Here is a 16,713-nt window from a genome sequence, read left to right on the forward strand (position 1 = left end):
TGTTTTCCTCCCCAAAGGCTGCCACCCAGATGGGCTCTCTGGCCAGGGTGGTGGCAGTGCCATGGCAGTTCTGAACAATGGCTTGGTTGAGGGCTGGTGTGCACCCTCACAGTCTCACAGGGCCACCCTCCTTTCTTGGGCTTTTTCCTCCTCTTTGGGAGGTGAGGCAAAGGCGGGCACTGCCCGCAACCTGCTCTGACTCTATCCCTCCCCGACAGCTTGTGCTTGCGACCCACGGGGCTCCATCTCCCCCAGCTGTGACCCGTACACAGGTGCCTGCCTCTGCAGAGAGGGCATCTCAGGGCCGAAGTGCCAGGCATGTGTCCGTGGCTCCAGAGGCGGCTTCCTACACTGCACGACCTGCCCTGCCTGTTTCACCTCCTGGGACCAACGCCTGGCTTTGCTCCAGCTCCAGCTGGAAGCTGTGGCCCAGGAGGCACCTGCCCTATACCAGGGGACACCTGGCTTGGGTGTTAGGGGTCGGGGTGGGTGCCAGCAGGCCCTGGAGGCAGCCCTGCAGCAGGCACAGACACTCCTGAAATCTCCTTCATCCACTGTGGGGATCCCGCAGCAACTCAGAGTGGATAGCTGGACTCAGGCAAGGAGCCTGGGGTCTGCGGGGAAGAGGCCTCCAGCTAGCTTCCCAGGGTCGGGGGTTTAGAGGGCCCCAGGTTGGCCTGAGTCCTGGGTCTGGGTTTTCTTAAGTGAGAAATCATGGAGGAGAGACATCTCCAGCCATGCTGATGCGCCATCTCCCCACAGGAGGGCAATGACTGAAATGGCCCAGATGCTGTGGGCTCCAGGACAGGTTGTGGCAGAAAGCGAGTCATGGGTTAGGGGACAGTGTGAACATCTGGAAGAATTATCCTGGGAGCTAGACTCTCAAGGGCTTGGCCTGGCCCAAGAGGACTATAGGAGTCCAAGGTGAGGCCAGATGGGCAGGTGGGTGGACTGGTAGATGAGGGCAGGGGATAGACTCGGTCAGGAGGAAGGGACCAGGTGCCATTGCTTACATATATGGGGGACCTAGAGACTGTCTCAGCCAGTGAGCCCTAAGCCATCTCTTTATCTATCCTTCCCATCTGCAGATGCTGAGGCCCAGGCCTCCTCAGCAACCCTGCTTTCCCAGGAGGCCGTGCTCAGAGCCAAGACCGTGACCTTACTTGGAGGAACAGACAGCATTCTGGGACAGGCCCGAGAGGCCCAGCGGTGCACAGAGCAGCTTCTGTGGGGTATAGGCCAGCCTACAGGGACAGCTGTGTGGAAGCTGAAACTAAAGGGGATGGTGGACAGGGTCCAGATGCTGCACCCACAGCTTCTGAGACTCCTGGTCAAAGCTGGAGTGGTGGGTGGAGATTTGGATCACTGGTGGGGCGGGAGGTGGGGGTTGGCAAGGCAAGGACTCTCTCCTAGGGGTGACCTGGATGTAGAGCAGTAGAGGAATTTAAGATGTGCATTCTGGGTTCCCCTATCTTGTTTGCAGGAATGCAGGGGTCAGGACCGTGGACTGGCCTGTGTTCCTGTACCCTGTGCTGTTTCCCCTTGCCCTGGGCCCCTGCCCACTGCCCAGTGGGCTCTGGTCATCTCCCGTAATGCCTCTTACAGCCTAGACATAGTGATCACAGCCTTGGAGCAGCATCAGCAACTGGTACAGAGCTATAGGGGCCATGGATGGGAGCCATGGAGGTGACATGGGGTCACAGCTTGGCCATTGGGTTATAGCAGACATGTTTCACATCTGACCCACCCCTCCCAGCTGCAGCAGATCCAGGCCACAGCAAGCTCCATGGGAATCCAGGCTAGGGAGATGTGGCACCGAGCCAGGGGCCCTGGGGTGTGGCCTCCATGGCCCCTGTGCAAGCAGTGGTGCACAGGATCCAGCGTTTCCTCTTGGGTATGTGTCTGCTTGTGTGTCTGTTTCCAGCTGAGGGCTGGCTGGTGGGCATTCAGGCCCCTGCTATGACACTCCTCCCAGGACAGGGCCACGCAGAAGGGCTGACCAGGGCTCAGGTCGGGGGACTAGTGTGCTGGTAGATGTGTGACAGCTGGCTGGGGCTCTGAGGGCCTGACTGTAGCATGTGTCCATTTCCGCAGTGGAAGTAACCCCACCATAGCTGAGTACAATCTACCTACCATGTAACAACTGGTTCACAAGTTTCTGAAAATGTAATATTTGTCCTTTGTAAGCCTCCAGCATACTATGTAGTCCTGTCAGAGGCAGGGTCAGTGAGATGTTAGGGTCAAAGTCCATTGGGTCAGGGGTCAGAGTTCACATCCAACATCCCTACTCCCACAAAAGAGGGTGCAGATGCTGTGAGTGTGGAGCTGGTGGCTTGGCGTGGGCTAGCTGTGCCCCTCACCCAGGGCGGGGCATCTGGCATCGCCTTCCTGCTGAATCAGGTCCAGTGTGCCTTCCCTTCCCCAGACACTGGAGGCCAGGAGCTGCCCAAAGCTGGAGGTGTCCTCCATCAGGCACAGCAAACCAGGTGAAGGGCCAGGAGGCCAAAAGCAGAGGCCAGAGGGTGGGGAGGAAGGGATGCCTCCTTATTGTCTGTACCTTTCAGGGAGGGTACAACCAGGGCCCAGGACCAAGCGCTGGATATTCAGGGGGTGCTGGCTGAGGCAGGAACTGATGCAAGGGCTGCAGAGCAAGGGCTGCAGGCAGCAAAGCAGACACTCGGAGGCCTGGAGGCCCGTGTACAGGAGGTGCCACCTCACCGTACCCTTAGGTCCCCGCACCTCTTGTTCAGTGGGGCCTCTGTGGTCCCATTTTCCCCATGAGGTCCTTGACCCATTGTGATACCACAAGGCTACTCAATACCCTGACCATGTGAACCCTCTACCTACTTGCTGCCCTGCTGTGACCACCCTGTGATCCCCTGACCTTTGCCCCAGATGGCAGGGTGCCTGGCCCGGATAACGATGGCAGTGGATGTGACCCCGACCCTGGGGCTTCTGTCTGGTGCAGCTATGGCTCTCAGGACCCACTTGGCCCTAAGTCAGCGGCAGGCCCAAGAGGCAGAAGAGCATTCAGCACATGCCATGGGCTTGGCTGAGGGCCTGGGCAAGGTGAGATGGGGACCATGGACACTGGGGTCTCAGGGACCCTCTACAACCCTCTGAGTGTGAAGTGGGATGAAAGCTGGGCCCGGGCTATGCTGCACCGAGGTAGGGTCTCAGTTCTACAACTTCCTGCTTTCCGGGAACTTTGGGCAGCAAGCAATGTGTTGGGTCTAGGTGGGGTGGGGTTTCAGATTCAGTCCTGCTTCAGGAGTTGCAGGTGGCCCACTTAGGCGTGGCAGAGTTGCAGGAGAGTGCAAACAGCCTGATGGCCATGGTGAAGGACGCAGGAGAGCAGGTGCAGCGGACTTGAGCTGAGGCCCAAGAGCTCCTGAAGCAGGTGCAGAACAGCTGGAGCTGTCTGGAGGGTGTGTGGCTGGCCACAGTGGGGTGGGTGTGGTGTGGCAGCAGGAGCAGATGGGAGGGTCAGAGTTGGAACAGGGATGTGTGGGAGGGCCAGGGCTGGGTCCAGGTCAGGCCCACATTCATCCAGGGATCAGGGCTGGAGTGAAAGGAGGTCAAATGTGGATTAGGATTAGAGCTGATTTGGGGATGGGGTCGGGGTCAGAATCAGGGTTGTGGCAGAGAAGAGGACCAGAGTCAGGGACTAGGGCCAGAGGTCAGAGCCTGATTCAGACAACTTATCTCCAGGGTTAGAGCGCCGCCTGGTGCAGAGTGAGCAGACACTGGGCAAGAAGGAGGCTACGCTCTGGGCCCCGGAGAATCAGGGCAGCAGAGCTGCTTGAGCACCTGGGGCTGTGGCCCAGTGCGTATGCCACCTGCTGAACAGTGTCCATGATGCCACAGAGAGGGGCTCCAAGATGGCCTGTGTGACTCAGCGACCTCAGAGTGACCCAGGAACCTCCCGACTTTGAGAGACCGAAGACCCCATTGAGTGCCTGCAAACCCTGAATGACCCTCACACGACTCTGTGATGTCTTCCAGTTGCCCTCTGACCTTGAGAAACCAGAGAGATCACATAAAGTTCCCTGAGGCTATGCAGTATCCTAGACCCTGATAAGATCCTTATCTCTGAGTGAAGTGAAATTCTGAGTCACCTTTAGTATATCTGAGCCCCTCAGGTTAACTACATGACCCCCAGGGTGACCAGAGACCCCCTATTCCAGATAACCAGCTACCCTGAAAGTCCAGCAAATTGACTGACCTCCTGCCCAGACTCTTGTTGTGAAGCCTAGTGATTGCCCTAAAGAACCCCAGCTTTATTCCCTGGGCCCAATGACCCCAGGTACTCTCCACCGGACCCCTCGGAGCCAGCTTGACCCAGCCCTCAGACCCGCAGAACTGTGGTCCCAGCCTCAGTCCCAGGAGCCTGGGTGGGGCAAGAGCTCCGGCAGCAGCGCGCATTCCAGCCGGGACTCCGGCACTCCCGGAAGACTAGAAGGTCCGGAGTGGATAAAGAGCCATGAGATCTGGATTGGCACCCTGCTTCTCCTTTGGTCTGTTGTCGGCCACCAGCACCTGTTTTTATACTGAGTCTGTACTTCTCGGGCCTACTTGCTTTGGTGACTAGTGGAGACAAAGACCCCTCGAATCGTGCCTCGGGCCAGGGGTGACCTTTCTCTGTCTCTCCTCCTATCCTCATCTTCTGTTCCTCCTGCTGGTGTCCTACGGCTTTCTGAATCCCTGAATGGGGGGCTTGACAAACAGCTCCCCACCTCCACTCCTCGCACTGCCCTGGGTCTGAACACCTAGTTGCTGTGGACCGCCACAGCACCTGTGACCCTTGGGACAAAGGCTAGGTTCCATGGGCCATTTGAAATCTTTTGCTTATGCCATGGCCCCTACTTGGTGCACCCCCTAACTATGGTGGCCGAAAGCCCCAAACCCACCACCTTTCCCTTGCTCTGCAGAAGTCTGGGAATCAGGGCACAATAAAGATTTGCAGCTGAGATGACCTGGATCTGGTTTCTAGACTGAGGGTCTTTTTCAGAGCCGGGAGGGGACCTTTGCACAATGTTGCATTCCTGCCTGCGATCCACTCCATGCTTTCCTTCTTGCCATGGTTTCCAACTTTGCTCAAAGTCGCCAGACTCTCAGCCAAGTGGAGGGACCGCCGGACAGGGGACTGAGTGGGGACTCAGCCAAGAACCCACACAAGCAGGGTCAGCATGGGACCTCAAGGGAGGGGCTGGGTGGGCACATCCCCCAGATCTCTCATCCTGATTCCCCTCCTCTTTAGGATGGATTGGGCCGCAGAGGAACGAGGGAGGGACCCGAGGGGACAGCCTCGGCCCTGGGAGCTCCGTGTGGGCCTGCTGCTGAGTGGTGAGAGGGCCTGATGAAGGCCTGGGGGTTTCGGGATGTGATGGTGGGTGGAGGGATAGCTGGCCCTGGGGCTACCCACTGAGGAGCATAGTGTAACCGGCTGACCCACTGTTCCCAGTGCTGGCCACCTCCTTGGCCCAGGCCCCTGCTCCGGATGTGCCAGGCTGTGCTCAGGGAAGCTGCTACCCTGCCACTGGTGATCTGCTAGTGGGCCGAGCTGACAGACTGACCGCCTCATCTACCTGTGGATTGCATGACCCCCAGCCCTACTGCATTGTCAGTCACCTGCAGGTGCTGCTGGCTGGTGGCAGGGTGGGGAGCTGAGTCAGTGTGGGACTGGCACTGGCTGAGGCTCTGACCCTGACCCTGATCCAACCCAGGATGAGAAGAAGTGCTTCCTGTGCGACTCCCGGCGCCCCTTCTCTGCTAGAAACAATCCAAACAGCCATCGCATCCAGAATGTAGTGACCAGCTTTGCCCCACAGCGCCGAACAGCCTGGTGGCAGTCAGAGAATGGTGAGGCTGTGGGTGAGACATGGGGTGAGCAGGGCTGCCCACCAATAACCTCAAGTCCCTGACCTCCGACTCCTGCCCCAGGTGTCCCTGTGGTCACCATCCAGCTGGACTTGGAGGCTGAGTTCCATTTCACGCACCTCATTATGACCTTCAAGGTGCCAGCATGTCTGGGAGCCTGCTTGAATCCCCCTGCTTGGCTCCCCCTTGCCCCTGAACAGAGTCCCAGCTCCCTTAGCCCAGCCCCCTTGAGTTCATATGCTGTTCTCTGGCTGCGTGGGAGGCTCCTTCATCTCCCACATCTTCCATTGCCTTCTGCCTTCAGGCCTTTGCACATGCTGCCCTCATCCCAGGTCGGGTCAGGCACTGCCTCCATGGGCCCCATGATCCCTGAGCCTCCCTCCAGAGGTGGCTCCCCTCCCTGGTCATTGCTTGGCTTCCACTGGTCATCCCCACCTGTCTGTGAGCTGCTTGTGGGCAGGCCCCTGCTGGACGGAGCTCTTGATGGGCCTGGGCTGGACTTGGGTCCAGGTGCCCTCTGATCAGCCATGCCCCCTACCCAGACGTTTCGCCCTGCCGCCATGCTGGTGGAGCGCTCAGCAGACTTTGGACGCACCTGGCACGTGTACCGGTATTTCTCCTATGACTGTGGGGCTGACTTCCCAGGAGTCCCACTGGCCCCCCCACGGCACTGGGATGACGTAGTCTGTGAATCACGCTACTCAGAGATCGAGCCGTCCACTGAAGGCGAGGTGAGGCCTGGGATCTGGGCTTAGAGCAGGAAGTGGGGTTGATGGGCCTGAGGGCAGGGTCCAGTGTCTCTAATGGCTCCATGCCCTTCCAGGTCATCTATCGTGTGCTGGACCCTGCCATTCCTATCCCAGACCCTTATAGCCCACGGATCCAGAGTGAGTGCTCCACCCTTCGGGCCTGGCGCAGTCCCAGAGTCCAGCGGGTGACTGTTTGGGGCCTTGGTAGCTATTTTGGGTACTTCCTAGGGCAGGTGCCAAGTCCAATTTAGCTCACATAGTAGACAGGAGGTCTCCCAAAGTGACCTTGGCAGCTGCAGCCCCTGAGTGGGTCTAGGGCAGCAAAAGCCTGACTGGTCAGCTGGCCCCCAAGCCTTTCCCCCACCTCTTAGACCTGCTGAAGATCACCAACCTGCGGGTGAACTTGACACGGCTGCACACACTGGGGGACAACTTGCTGGACCCACGGCAGGAGATCCGAGAGAAGTACTATTATGCCCTCTATGAGCTGGTTGTGCGTGGCAACTGCTTCTGCTATGGACACGCCTCACAGTGCGCACCCGCCCCAGGCGCACCAGCCCATGCAGAGGGCATGGTGAGGGGCTTCAGGTGTCTGGCACAGGGCAGGGTGCAGGGGCAGGAGCAGGTGTGGATGGACAGCACTGACCACGTGCCTGCCTGCCCTCCTAGGTTCATGGGGCCTGCGTGTGCAAACATAATACTCACGGCCTCAACTGTGAGAAGTGTCGGGATTTCTATCACGACCTGCCCTGGCACCCAGCTGAGGATGGCCACAGTCATGCCTGCAAGAGTGAGTGAAGCCCTGGGCCCCAGGGCCCTGGAACTCTGTGGCCTGGCTATGCCCTGAGTAGAACCTAGGGCTGGATGGCCGAGCCCCAGACACCCAGGCTGTGTCCAAAGGCTGTCCAGGCCTGGATGCCCCTGGGGACACCAGAAGTCCTCCTTGACAATCTGCTCTGGGTGGGGATCCAGTATAGTGCTGAAGCCTTAAAGTTCCTGAGCTCCCACTCACAAATTCTGGCCTGTGGTAGGGACCTAAGGTGGCACTAGGGCCCCCTATGCCTCTTACCCTTGGGACATGGCTCCTCAAGAAGCCTTTGCCCTGCACTCTCCTCCCCCAGAGTGCGAATGCCATGGGCACGCCCGCAGCTGCCACTTTGACATGGCCCTGTATCTGGCTTCTGGGAATGTGAGCGGAGGCGTGTGTGATGCGTGTCAGCACAACACAGCTGGGCGCCGCTGTGAGCTCTGCCGGCCCTTTTTCTACCGAGACCCAACCAAAGACCTGCGGGATCCAGCTGTGTGCCGCGGTGAGGCTGGGATTGGGCATGGGAGAGGGAGGGCTGGGCCTGGGGTGGGAGCTGGGGGGCCAGACTGGTGCTCAGGCTGCAGGCATTTTGTGTGGGGGGCACAGGGTGAGCCAAACTGGGAATCTGAGGGGGGATTGGAAGACGACTGGAGCTGGGGCTAGTTGGCATAGGGTGACCTTGTACTTTTTTTGCCCTCAGCTTGTGATTGTGACCCCATGGGTTCCCAAGATGGTGGTCGCTGTGATACGCATGATGACCCTGCACTAGGGCTGGTCTCAGGCCAGTGTCGCTGCAAAGAACATGTGGTGGGCTCTCGCTGCCAGCAATGCCGTGATGGCTACTTTGGGCTCAGTGCCAGTGACCCTGTAGGCTGCCAGCGTACGTATTTCTTGCCCTAACTTGTGCTGTCCTTAACCCTTGACCTCTTATTCTTGACCCCACTGAAAACGAGCTCCCTGCAGCTCCCCAAAGTGCTTATGAGCCTCCTTTCCCTGCAGGGTGTCAGTGTGATGCACGGGGCACAGTGCCTGGGGGCACCCCTTGTGATCCCAAGAGTGGAACCTGTTTTTGCAAGCGTCTAGTGGCGGGACCTGGCTGCAACCGCTGCCTGGTGCGACTGGAGGGGGTGGGGCTCGGGGTCCAGCACTCCTCCTCAGAGGATAGGCCAGGAATGGGGTCCACGCCCCACTGGGTGGGTGCTGAGAGCATAGGGTCCAGCCCTGGCCAAGAGGCAGGCCTGGGAGGCCAAGGGTGGGGTCCAGTTTTCGACCAGGGGTGGTAGAGGCTGAGAGCCATCATCGGATTCCCCACTGGGTGGCTAGGGGGTCCATTTGTAGCCCCCAGCAACTTCTTCTTCCCCAGCCTGGCCACTGGGGCCTGAGCCACGACCTGCTTGGCTGCCGCCCCTGTGACTGCGACGTGGGTGGTGCCTTGGATCCCCAGTGAGTGCTGTATACGAGGCTCCAGGAGGGGTGGGGAAATCCTGGGCAGGATGGGGTCTTGTTTTAATAACTGCACTCCACAGATGCAACGAAGCCACGGGTGAGTGCCACTGCCGCCAGCACATGGTGGGGCGACGCTGTGATCAGGTCCAGCCTGGCTACTTCCGGCCCTTCCTTGACCACCAGACATTTGAGGCTGAGGACACCCGAGGCCAAGTAGGGAATCAGTGTTACAGAACAGGGCATGGGGAGGTGGGGTTATGGGCACTGCCTTGTGCGAGGAGGGTGTTTGGCTAGCCGTGGTCACGGCCTCAGCTGCAGAGCTGGGGTCTATGGACAGGCTGCAGCAGAAGGGGTGTGCCTTGCCTGAGCCCCCCCCCACAGTCATGTGTCCCCCCAGATGCTTGATGTGGTGGAGCGCCTGGCAAGCCCCGGGGGAACTTCATCCTGGACAGGCCCAGGCTTTGTTAGGCTGCGGGAAGGCCAGACACTGGAGTTCCTGGTGACCTCTGTTCCAAGAGCCATGGACTATGACCTGCAGCTGCGCTTGGAGCCCCAGGTCAGTCCCCATGACACCTAAGCCAGAGTTAACCCTCTGGGTGTGGGAGCATTTCCTTCACCATCTCGCTCCCCCAGGTCCCGGAGCAATGGGCAGAGATAGAACTGACTGTGCAGCGCCCAGGGCCTGTGTCTGCCCGTGGCCCATGTGGGCATGTGTTGCCCAAGGATGACCGCATCTCGGGGACTCTGCAACCAGACACTAGGTGAGGGTCCAAATGGCAGTTTCTATAATGGTAGGAGGTTGTAAACCAGCCCTAAGGCCCCAGAAGTGTCCTTGGAAGACACTGCCCCCTCATTTATTTGTCCCTTCCTTCTAGAGCCTCTTCCTGAGTGCTGTTGGCCAGGTATTGCTGGGCATGCCACTGGGCAGAGGAAGGAAGGGGAGAGAAGGAGGCCTGTTCTCTCCGGGGGTCTAGGCTCTGGAGGCCAAGGCGGAAATTAATGGGAAGCCATCCAGCATTGCTGTAGGGAATGCCCTAGGTGGGAAGGGGGGCCATCAGAGCTCTGAGCAGCGATGTGACTGGTCTGATTACTGTTTTAGTGTGTTTCGGGTAGTGTTTGCTTCCTGTATTTTTTCATCACTTTACTTATTTGTAAACTTTTTATCACGTAAATATTCAAGCACAAGTGGGAGTAGAGAGAACACGATGACGAACCTGGCTGTGCCCATTACGGGCATTTTGCCAACAGTGACTTGTGTTTAGCAAAGATCCCTATAGTGTTAAGTGGACACTAGACTTAAAGGGGTCACGGCAAAAGCTGGAAGGTCGACTGGAGGCTATTGTGTTGGCTGAGAGACAGCAGTTAACAGAGGTATAGCCATAGAGGTGGCAGGAAGAAGTTTCCAGAGGGTTCAAGTGGCAGAGCTGAGGGCTTAACCATGTGGGGAAGGGATGGGAGGTGGGAAAGTGACCCCAGGGGTTTTTGGTTTCGGCATCCAGATGGGGGTGGGGTTCTCTGCTGGGAGGAGCAGTTCTGAGACCTCAGACATGGGCGGGGCCCAGAGGTGGTTGGATTTCTGCCTCTGAAACTGCTGGGAGGGCTCAAGTCAGAGATGTCATCTTATCTCAGTGAGTACCTTACATATTCACTAAGAGATGAGTCTAGATGAAACAACCAGAGAGGTGAAGGAAGATCAGAGTGAGGCTTTGGGGTACTCTGGTGTCAGGCCTGTAGGGAAGGAAAAGCCAGGGAGCAGGAAGAAGACAGGGACTGTGGACAGGGTCCCAGTGAAGACAAGAGGGTCTTGGGAAGGAAGGTGCCCTGATCTCCTCACCAGGCACTGCTGAGTGCTGGAACAGATAAGATAGAGAAGCGGCCACCGGCTTTGGTGACACGGAGGTCACTGGTGACCCTGCCACAGGCTGTTACCATGGCGTGTTGGGGCAAAGCCCCACTGAAGTGGAAGGCTAGGAAGGGGAGGCCGCAAGTGCAGCCAGGTTTCAGAAACTTGTGGGCAGGAGGACAGAGACCGGGTCAGCAAGGCAGAGACTCAAGGGACTGAGCACAGACGGTTTTCAGGGGGTGTGAAAGAACCCCAGCATGCTTTTTAGGCTGATGGGAATGACCTAGGAGAGAGGGAGGGAGAGAGTGGGGAGGTGATGCAGTTGGAGGTCAAGGTCAGAGGAAGTGCGAAGAGGCCACTGAGGGAAAATTGGCTAGTATTTGTACCTGAGAAGTCTGTGGGGTCCTCAGGTTGCGTGGAGTGCTTTTCAGGGGGAGACTTGTGTGCACAGGGGGTGACCCCAGTGAGGGAGACATGTGGGAATCTTCTGTACAGATTCTCTGCGGGGCCATCTGCTGGCCTTGCCAGTGGTTTGGTTGCTATGTATGGGGTGGGGCAAGCCAGGGTGAAGGTTCCAGGGATCCTGGAACTCCTAGGCCTATCTTCCCCTCCATGCAGGTACATGGTGCTTCCCAGACCCATCTGCCTGGAGCCTGGTGTCTCCTATAAGCTGCATCTGAAGCTATTGAGGACAGGGGGAAGTGCCCAGCCTCAGGGCCCCTACTCTGGACCCAGCCTGCTCATCGACTCGGTGAACAGTCCCCTGTCCCCACACTGACCTACATTGCAGGGCCTATGGGATGGGACCTACAGTGGTGGCTGCATAGGAAGAGTCTGTAACAAAGGAGGAAGCCAATGGCGGTGCTACGCTAGGTAACCTGGTGGTAGCACCGTGGCCCCTGGTCTGAACCTCACTCTTCTGTGCTCATCTCATCAGCTGGTGCTGCTGCCTCGTGCGCTCGTGCTGGAGATGTTTAGCGGGGGTGACGCTGCTGCCCTGGAGCGCCGGGCCACTTTTGAACACTACCGCTGCCACGAGGAGGGTCTGGTGCCCAGCAAGACCCCTCCCTCTGAGGCCTGCGCCCCACTCCTCATCAGCCTGTCGGCACTGGTCTACGACGGCGCCCTGCGTGAGTGTCCGGGGTGAGGGTTGGTGGGGCACACGTGTGGGGCCCAGCCTGACTTAGCCCTGCACCCACTCCCCACAGCCTGCCAGTGTGACCCCCAGGGCTCGCTGAGTTCGGAGTGCCGCCCTCATGGGGGTCAGTGCCTGTGCAAACCTGCAGTGGTGGGGCGCCGATGTGACCTCTGTGCCCCTGGCTACTATGGCTTTGGCCCCACGGGCTGTCAAGGTACTTCCTCTCCTCTCTTCCCTCCTTCCCACAACTGCTCAGCCTCCCCTTTCTGGCTCTCCTTCTTCCTTCCTCTGACTCTGCATCAGAACTCATACTTTCAGCTCTGGGTCACTTGAAATCCTCTGCCACTCCCTGACCTTCTCGCCCTGAGCCCACACACCCCGTCCCCTGAAACCCCTCCCTGGCTCAGCCTCTGCCTTGTCTCCAGCCTGCCAGTGCAGCCCTGAGGGCTCGCTCAGCAGCCTATGTGAAGGGATCAGCGGGCAGTGCCCCTGCCGAGCTGGTGCCTTTGGACTTCGCTGCGACCGCTGCCAGCGTGGGCAGTGGGGATTCCCCAGCTGCCGGCCATGTGTCTGCAATGGGCATGCAGATGAATGTGACACCCACACTGGTGCTTGCCTGGGCTGCCGTGACCACACCGGGGGTGAGCATTGTGAAAGGTGAGCCTGAGGCAGCCCTGAGCAGGTTGGTGGGGGCAGGCTGCTTGGGGATAATACAGAGTGTACTCCTGCCTCTCCGTGCAGGTGCATTGCAGGCTTCCACGGGGACCCTCGGCTGCCACACGGGGGCCAGTGCCGGCCCTGCCCCTGCCCTGAAGGCCCCGGGAGCCAGCGGCACTTTGCCACTTCTTGCCATCGGGATGGGTACTCCCAGCAGATCATGTGCCACTGCAGGGCAGGCTACACGGGTGAGGGACGGAGTACAGGTGTGGGGGCAGGGCGAGGCAGCTGGACCAAACACTCATGCCTTCCCCTGACTGTGGGCAGGGTTGCGATGTGAAGCTTGTGCTCCTGGGCACTTTGGGGACCCATCAAGGCCAGGTGGCCAGTGCCAACCATGCAAGTGCAGTGGGAACATTGACCCCATGGATCCTGATGCCTGTGATCCCCACACGGGGCAATGCCTGCGCTGCTTACACCACACAGAGGGGCCACACTGTGCCCACTGCAAGCCTGGCTTCCACGGGCAGGCTGCCCGACAGAGCTGTCACCGTGAGTGTGGGACGGGAGGGGATGGCTGGGGTGGGGGTCCATTGCTCAGGCTCCCCTTGATCATTGTGTTCATTGTGCCTGGCACAGGCTGCACCTGCAACCTACTGGGCACAGATCCCCGGCAGTGCCTGTCCGCTGACCAGTGCAACTGTGACCCAGGCAGTGGGCAGTGTCCATGCCTTCCCAATGTCCAGGGCCTTAGCTGTGACCGCTGTGCCCCCAACTTCTGGAATCTTACCAGTGGCCATGGCTGCCAGCTCTGTGCCTGCCACCCAAGTCGAGCCAGAGGCCCCACCTGCAATGAGGTTTGGACCCTCCTGTGGATCCCTGGGTAGATGGGACTAGCTGTCTGCCTCAAGTCTTGAGGGCTCAGCCTCTGGTTGAGGCTCTGGCTTCTGTCCTGTTCCCACTCCAGTTCACGGGGCAGTGCCATTGCCATGCGGGCTTCGGTGGGCGAACCTGTTCTGAGTGCCAGGAGCTTCACTGGGGAGACCCTGGGTCGCAGTGCCGTGGTGAGGGAGCCAGCGGGGTTGGGGTGGATGGGGGACTTCCCAGGATTCTTCACTGGTACCTAACTCTGTGGTCTGCTCTTTTCTGCAGCCTGTGACTGTGACCCTCGTGGTATAGACACGCCTCAGTGTCATCGTGCCACGGGTCACTGCAGCTGCCGCCAAGGCGTATCTGGTGTGCGCTGTGACCAGTGTGCCCGGGGCTTCTCAGGTGTCTTTCCTTCCTGCCACCCCTGCCATGCATGTTTCGGGGACTGGGACCGTGTGGTGCAGGACTTGGCTGCCCGTACACGGCGCCTGGAGCAGAAAGCACAGGAGCTGCAGCAGACGGGTGTGCTGGGTGCCTTTGAAAGCAGCTTCTGGCGCATACAGGAGAAGCTGGGCACTGTGCAGGGAATTGTACATGCCCGCAACACCTCAGCTGCCTCTACTGCACAGCTCGTGGAGGCTACAGAGGAGCTGCGGTATGGATGGGCCTAAAATACATGGTGGGAAGGGTCAGAGGCCCAGAGTACCCGGGCTGAAGCCTCTATAAACACCTCCCTTCCTTCTGGTACAGGCATCAAATTGGGGAGGCCACTGAGCATCTGACTCGGCTAGAGGCAGAGCTGACAGATGTGCAGGATGAGAACTACAATGCCAACCACGCGCTAAGCAGTCTGGAGCGAGATGGGCTTGCACTTAACCTTACACTGCGACAGCTGGACCAGCATCTGGACCTGCTGAAGCATTCGAACTTCCTGGGTGAGTTGTTGGCCAACTATGAAGGAGACCAGGGTTGATCTTCAGCTGACTGTCTCTGCCCAACATAGGTGCCTACGACAGCATCCGCCATGCCCACAGCCTGTCTGCTGAGGCAGAACGTCATGCTAATATGTCAGCCCTGGCGGTGCCCAGCCCTGTGAGCAACTCGGCAGACACCCGGCACCGGACAGAACTGCTGATGGGTGCCCAGAGGGAGGACTTTAACCGCAAGCATATGGCCAACCAGCGGGCACTGGGAGGTCTCTCTGCCCATACCCACAACTTGAGCCTGACGGGCATAAATGAACTGGTAAGACACAAGCGTAAGGTGGAACACATGGGGGTTGCTGCTCCTTCTACAGGGGCTCTGACTCATTCTGTGCCTGGCAGGTGTGTGGGGCTCCGGGGGATGCACCCTGTGCTACGAGCCCTTGTGGGGGTGCCGGCTGCCGGGACGAGGATGGGCAGCCCCGCTGTGGGGGCCTCGGCTGCAGTGGGGCAGTAGCCATGGCGGACCTGGCACTGGGTCGGGCTCGGCACACACAGACAGAACTGCAGCGGGCACTGGCAGAAGGTGGTGGCATCCTCAGCCAGGTGGCAGAGACCCGTCGGCAGGCAGGCGAGGCACAGCAGCGGGCCCAAGCAGCCCTGGACAAGGCTAATGCTTCCAGGGGACAGGTGGAGCAGGCCAACCAGGAACTGCGGGCACTTATCCAGAGTGTGAAGGACTTCCTGAGCCGTGAGCCTCCCATGTGGCCCAGGCCGTGTGGTTGTTTCCCCTGTGTCTGTGTTCATATGTGTGTCCCTGGGTTCATACTTGGGTCAGGGCTGATACTGGCCTGTGTTTATGACCCCATGTTTGGCCCCTAAGCCCTTGCCCATTCATGGTCCTCAAGGCCATGACCATGAGTCTGTGCCCCACATATAGTCCCTGCCCTTGTGGTTACATCCTTACGACTATTATCAAACCCATATCCCATGTGCAGTCCTGAGTCCATACCCCAAGATTGTGTCCCTATACCCATGCTGGGGAATGTGTCTCTAAGCCTCTGATTGTGTCCCCATAGAGGAGGGGGCTGATCCTGATAGCATTGAGATGGTGGCTACACGGGTGCTAGAGCTCTCCATCCCAGCATCACCTGAGCAGATCCAGCACCTGGCTGGCGAGATCGCAGAGCGGGTCCGGAGCCTGGCAGACGTGGACACAATCCTAGCTCGCACTGTGGGAGATGTGCATCGGGCGGAACAGCTACTACAGGATGCACAGAGGGCACGGTCTGACCCCAACCCTGACCCCCACCCTTGGTACCTGGTCCTAATACTCTCAGGCCCTGATTTCCTCTCTTCCCCAGGAGCCGGGCTGAAGGTGAGAAACAGAAGGCAGAGACAGTACAGGAGGCTCTGGAGGAGGCCCAGCGAGCACAGGGTGCTGCTCAGGGTGCTATCCAGGGGGCAGTAGTTGACACACGAGACACAGAGCAGACCCTATACCAGGTGTGGTTTCTCTGGGACATCAATGGGGCAAGGTTATGGGTGTGCCTTATTGACCTGTTTAACCCTAGGCCCCCACCCATGGCAGGTACAGGAGAAGATGACAGATGCAGAGCAGGCACTAAGCTCAGCAGGCGAGCGGGCTCAGCAACTGGATGGTCTTCTGGAGGCTCTGAAATTGAAACGAGCAGGGAATAGTCTGGCAGCTTCTAGTGCTGAAGAAACAGCAAGCAGTGCCCAGGGTCGTGCCAGAGAAGCTGAACAGGTATGCTAAAGCAGAGCCAGCTAGAGTGGGTAAGGGTAAGGTTGGGCCTCCACTGGGCCACCACACTGACCCTGCCCTCTACACCCTCAGGTGCTTCAGGGCCAATTGGGCGACCAATACCAGACAGTGAAGGCCCTGGCTGAGCGCAAGGCCCAAGGTGTGCTGGCTGCGCAGGCTCGGGCAGAACAACTGCGAGATGAGGCTCGGGGCTTGTTGCAGGCTGCTCAGGACAAGCTGAAGCGGCTGCAAGGTGAGGATCAGGGTGGGTGGGCACCAGAGCTCTGGGACTGTGGGAGTAGAACCCTTTAGCTGAGATGCGCCCCTCTTAGCGCTGGAGGGCACCTATGAGGAGAACGAGCGCGCGCTGGAGGGCAAAGCAGCCCAGCTGGATGGGCTGGAGGCCAGGATGCGCAGCGTACTTCAAGACATCAACTTGCAGGTCCAGATCTACAACACCTGCCAGTGACCCTTGCCCAAGCCTACCCCAGTCCTCGGTCCCGGCCCTCATGAGTTCCTCTCCATGCATGGAACAGTTCCCAACCTGAAAGTCCCCCAATAAACCGGTGTGAATCCCTATTCTGTTGTCTGGACTCTGATTTGGGGAGGGCGGGGTCTCTGGGTGGAACCCGGA

At 59.0% G+C, this 16,713-nt stretch overlaps 1 protein-coding gene across 2 annotated transcripts; it reads left to right on the forward strand.

Moving 5' to 3' along the window:
* Nucleotides 1–5,048: 5,048 nt before the first annotated feature.
* Nucleotides 5,049–16,658, forward strand: LAMB2 (laminin subunit beta 2). Of its 2 annotated transcripts, XM_037049736.1 has the most exons (33): nt 5,049–5,183; nt 5,261–5,346; nt 5,465–5,637; nt 5,727–5,862; nt 5,944–6,017; nt 6,423–6,611; nt 6,704–6,767; nt 7,001–7,203; nt 7,299–7,419; nt 7,751–7,939; nt 8,138–8,317; nt 8,437–8,549; nt 8,801–8,880; nt 8,964–9,096; nt 9,281–9,439; nt 9,517–9,644; nt 11,345–11,477; nt 11,664–11,856; nt 11,935–12,078; nt 12,290–12,521; nt 12,606–12,769; nt 12,849–13,073; nt 13,161–13,378; nt 13,489–13,585; nt 13,674–14,046; nt 14,142–14,326; nt 14,395–14,636; nt 14,717–15,065; nt 15,394–15,601; nt 15,679–15,820; nt 15,906–16,082; nt 16,173–16,332; nt 16,412–16,658. In XM_037049736.1, the coding sequence occupies exons 2-33, from the start codon at nt 5,262–5,264 to the stop codon at nt 16,546–16,548; spliced, it is 5,406 nt and encodes a 1,801-aa protein (XP_036905631.1). In that variant the 5' UTR covers nt 5,049–5,183; nt 5,261; the 3' UTR covers nt 16,549–16,658. The 2 variants fall into 2 exon arrangements, with proteins under 2 accessions (XP_036905631.1, XP_036905632.1); XM_037049737.1 differs by lacking the exon at nt 11,935–12,078.
* The last annotated feature ends 55 nt before the right edge of the window (nt 16,659–16,713 follow it).

Source organism: Sturnira hondurensis, unplaced genomic scaffold, assembly GCF_014824575.4.
Source record: "Sturnira hondurensis isolate 20B ecotype Veracruz unplaced genomic scaffold, ASM1482457v3 Scaffold0006496, whole genome shotgun sequence".
NCBI classification, from domain to species: domain Eukaryota; kingdom Metazoa; phylum Chordata; class Mammalia; order Chiroptera; family Phyllostomidae; genus Sturnira; species Sturnira hondurensis.

Bases quoted from the DNA above. Each gene is read 5' to 3' on its own strand.
- LAMB2 (XM_037049736.1), top strand. From the start codon at position 5,262: ATGGATTGGGCCGCAGAGGAACGAGGGAGGGACCCGAGGGGACAGCCT. The intron at 13,074-13,160 runs GTGAGTGTGGGA...TGCCTGGCACAG, and splicing joins TGCCCGACAGAGCTGTCACC to GCTGCACCTGCAACCTACTG. The intron at 14,327-14,394 runs GTGAGTTGTTGG...TGCCCAACATAG, and splicing joins GAAGCATTCGAACTTCCTGG to GTGCCTACGACAGCATCCGC.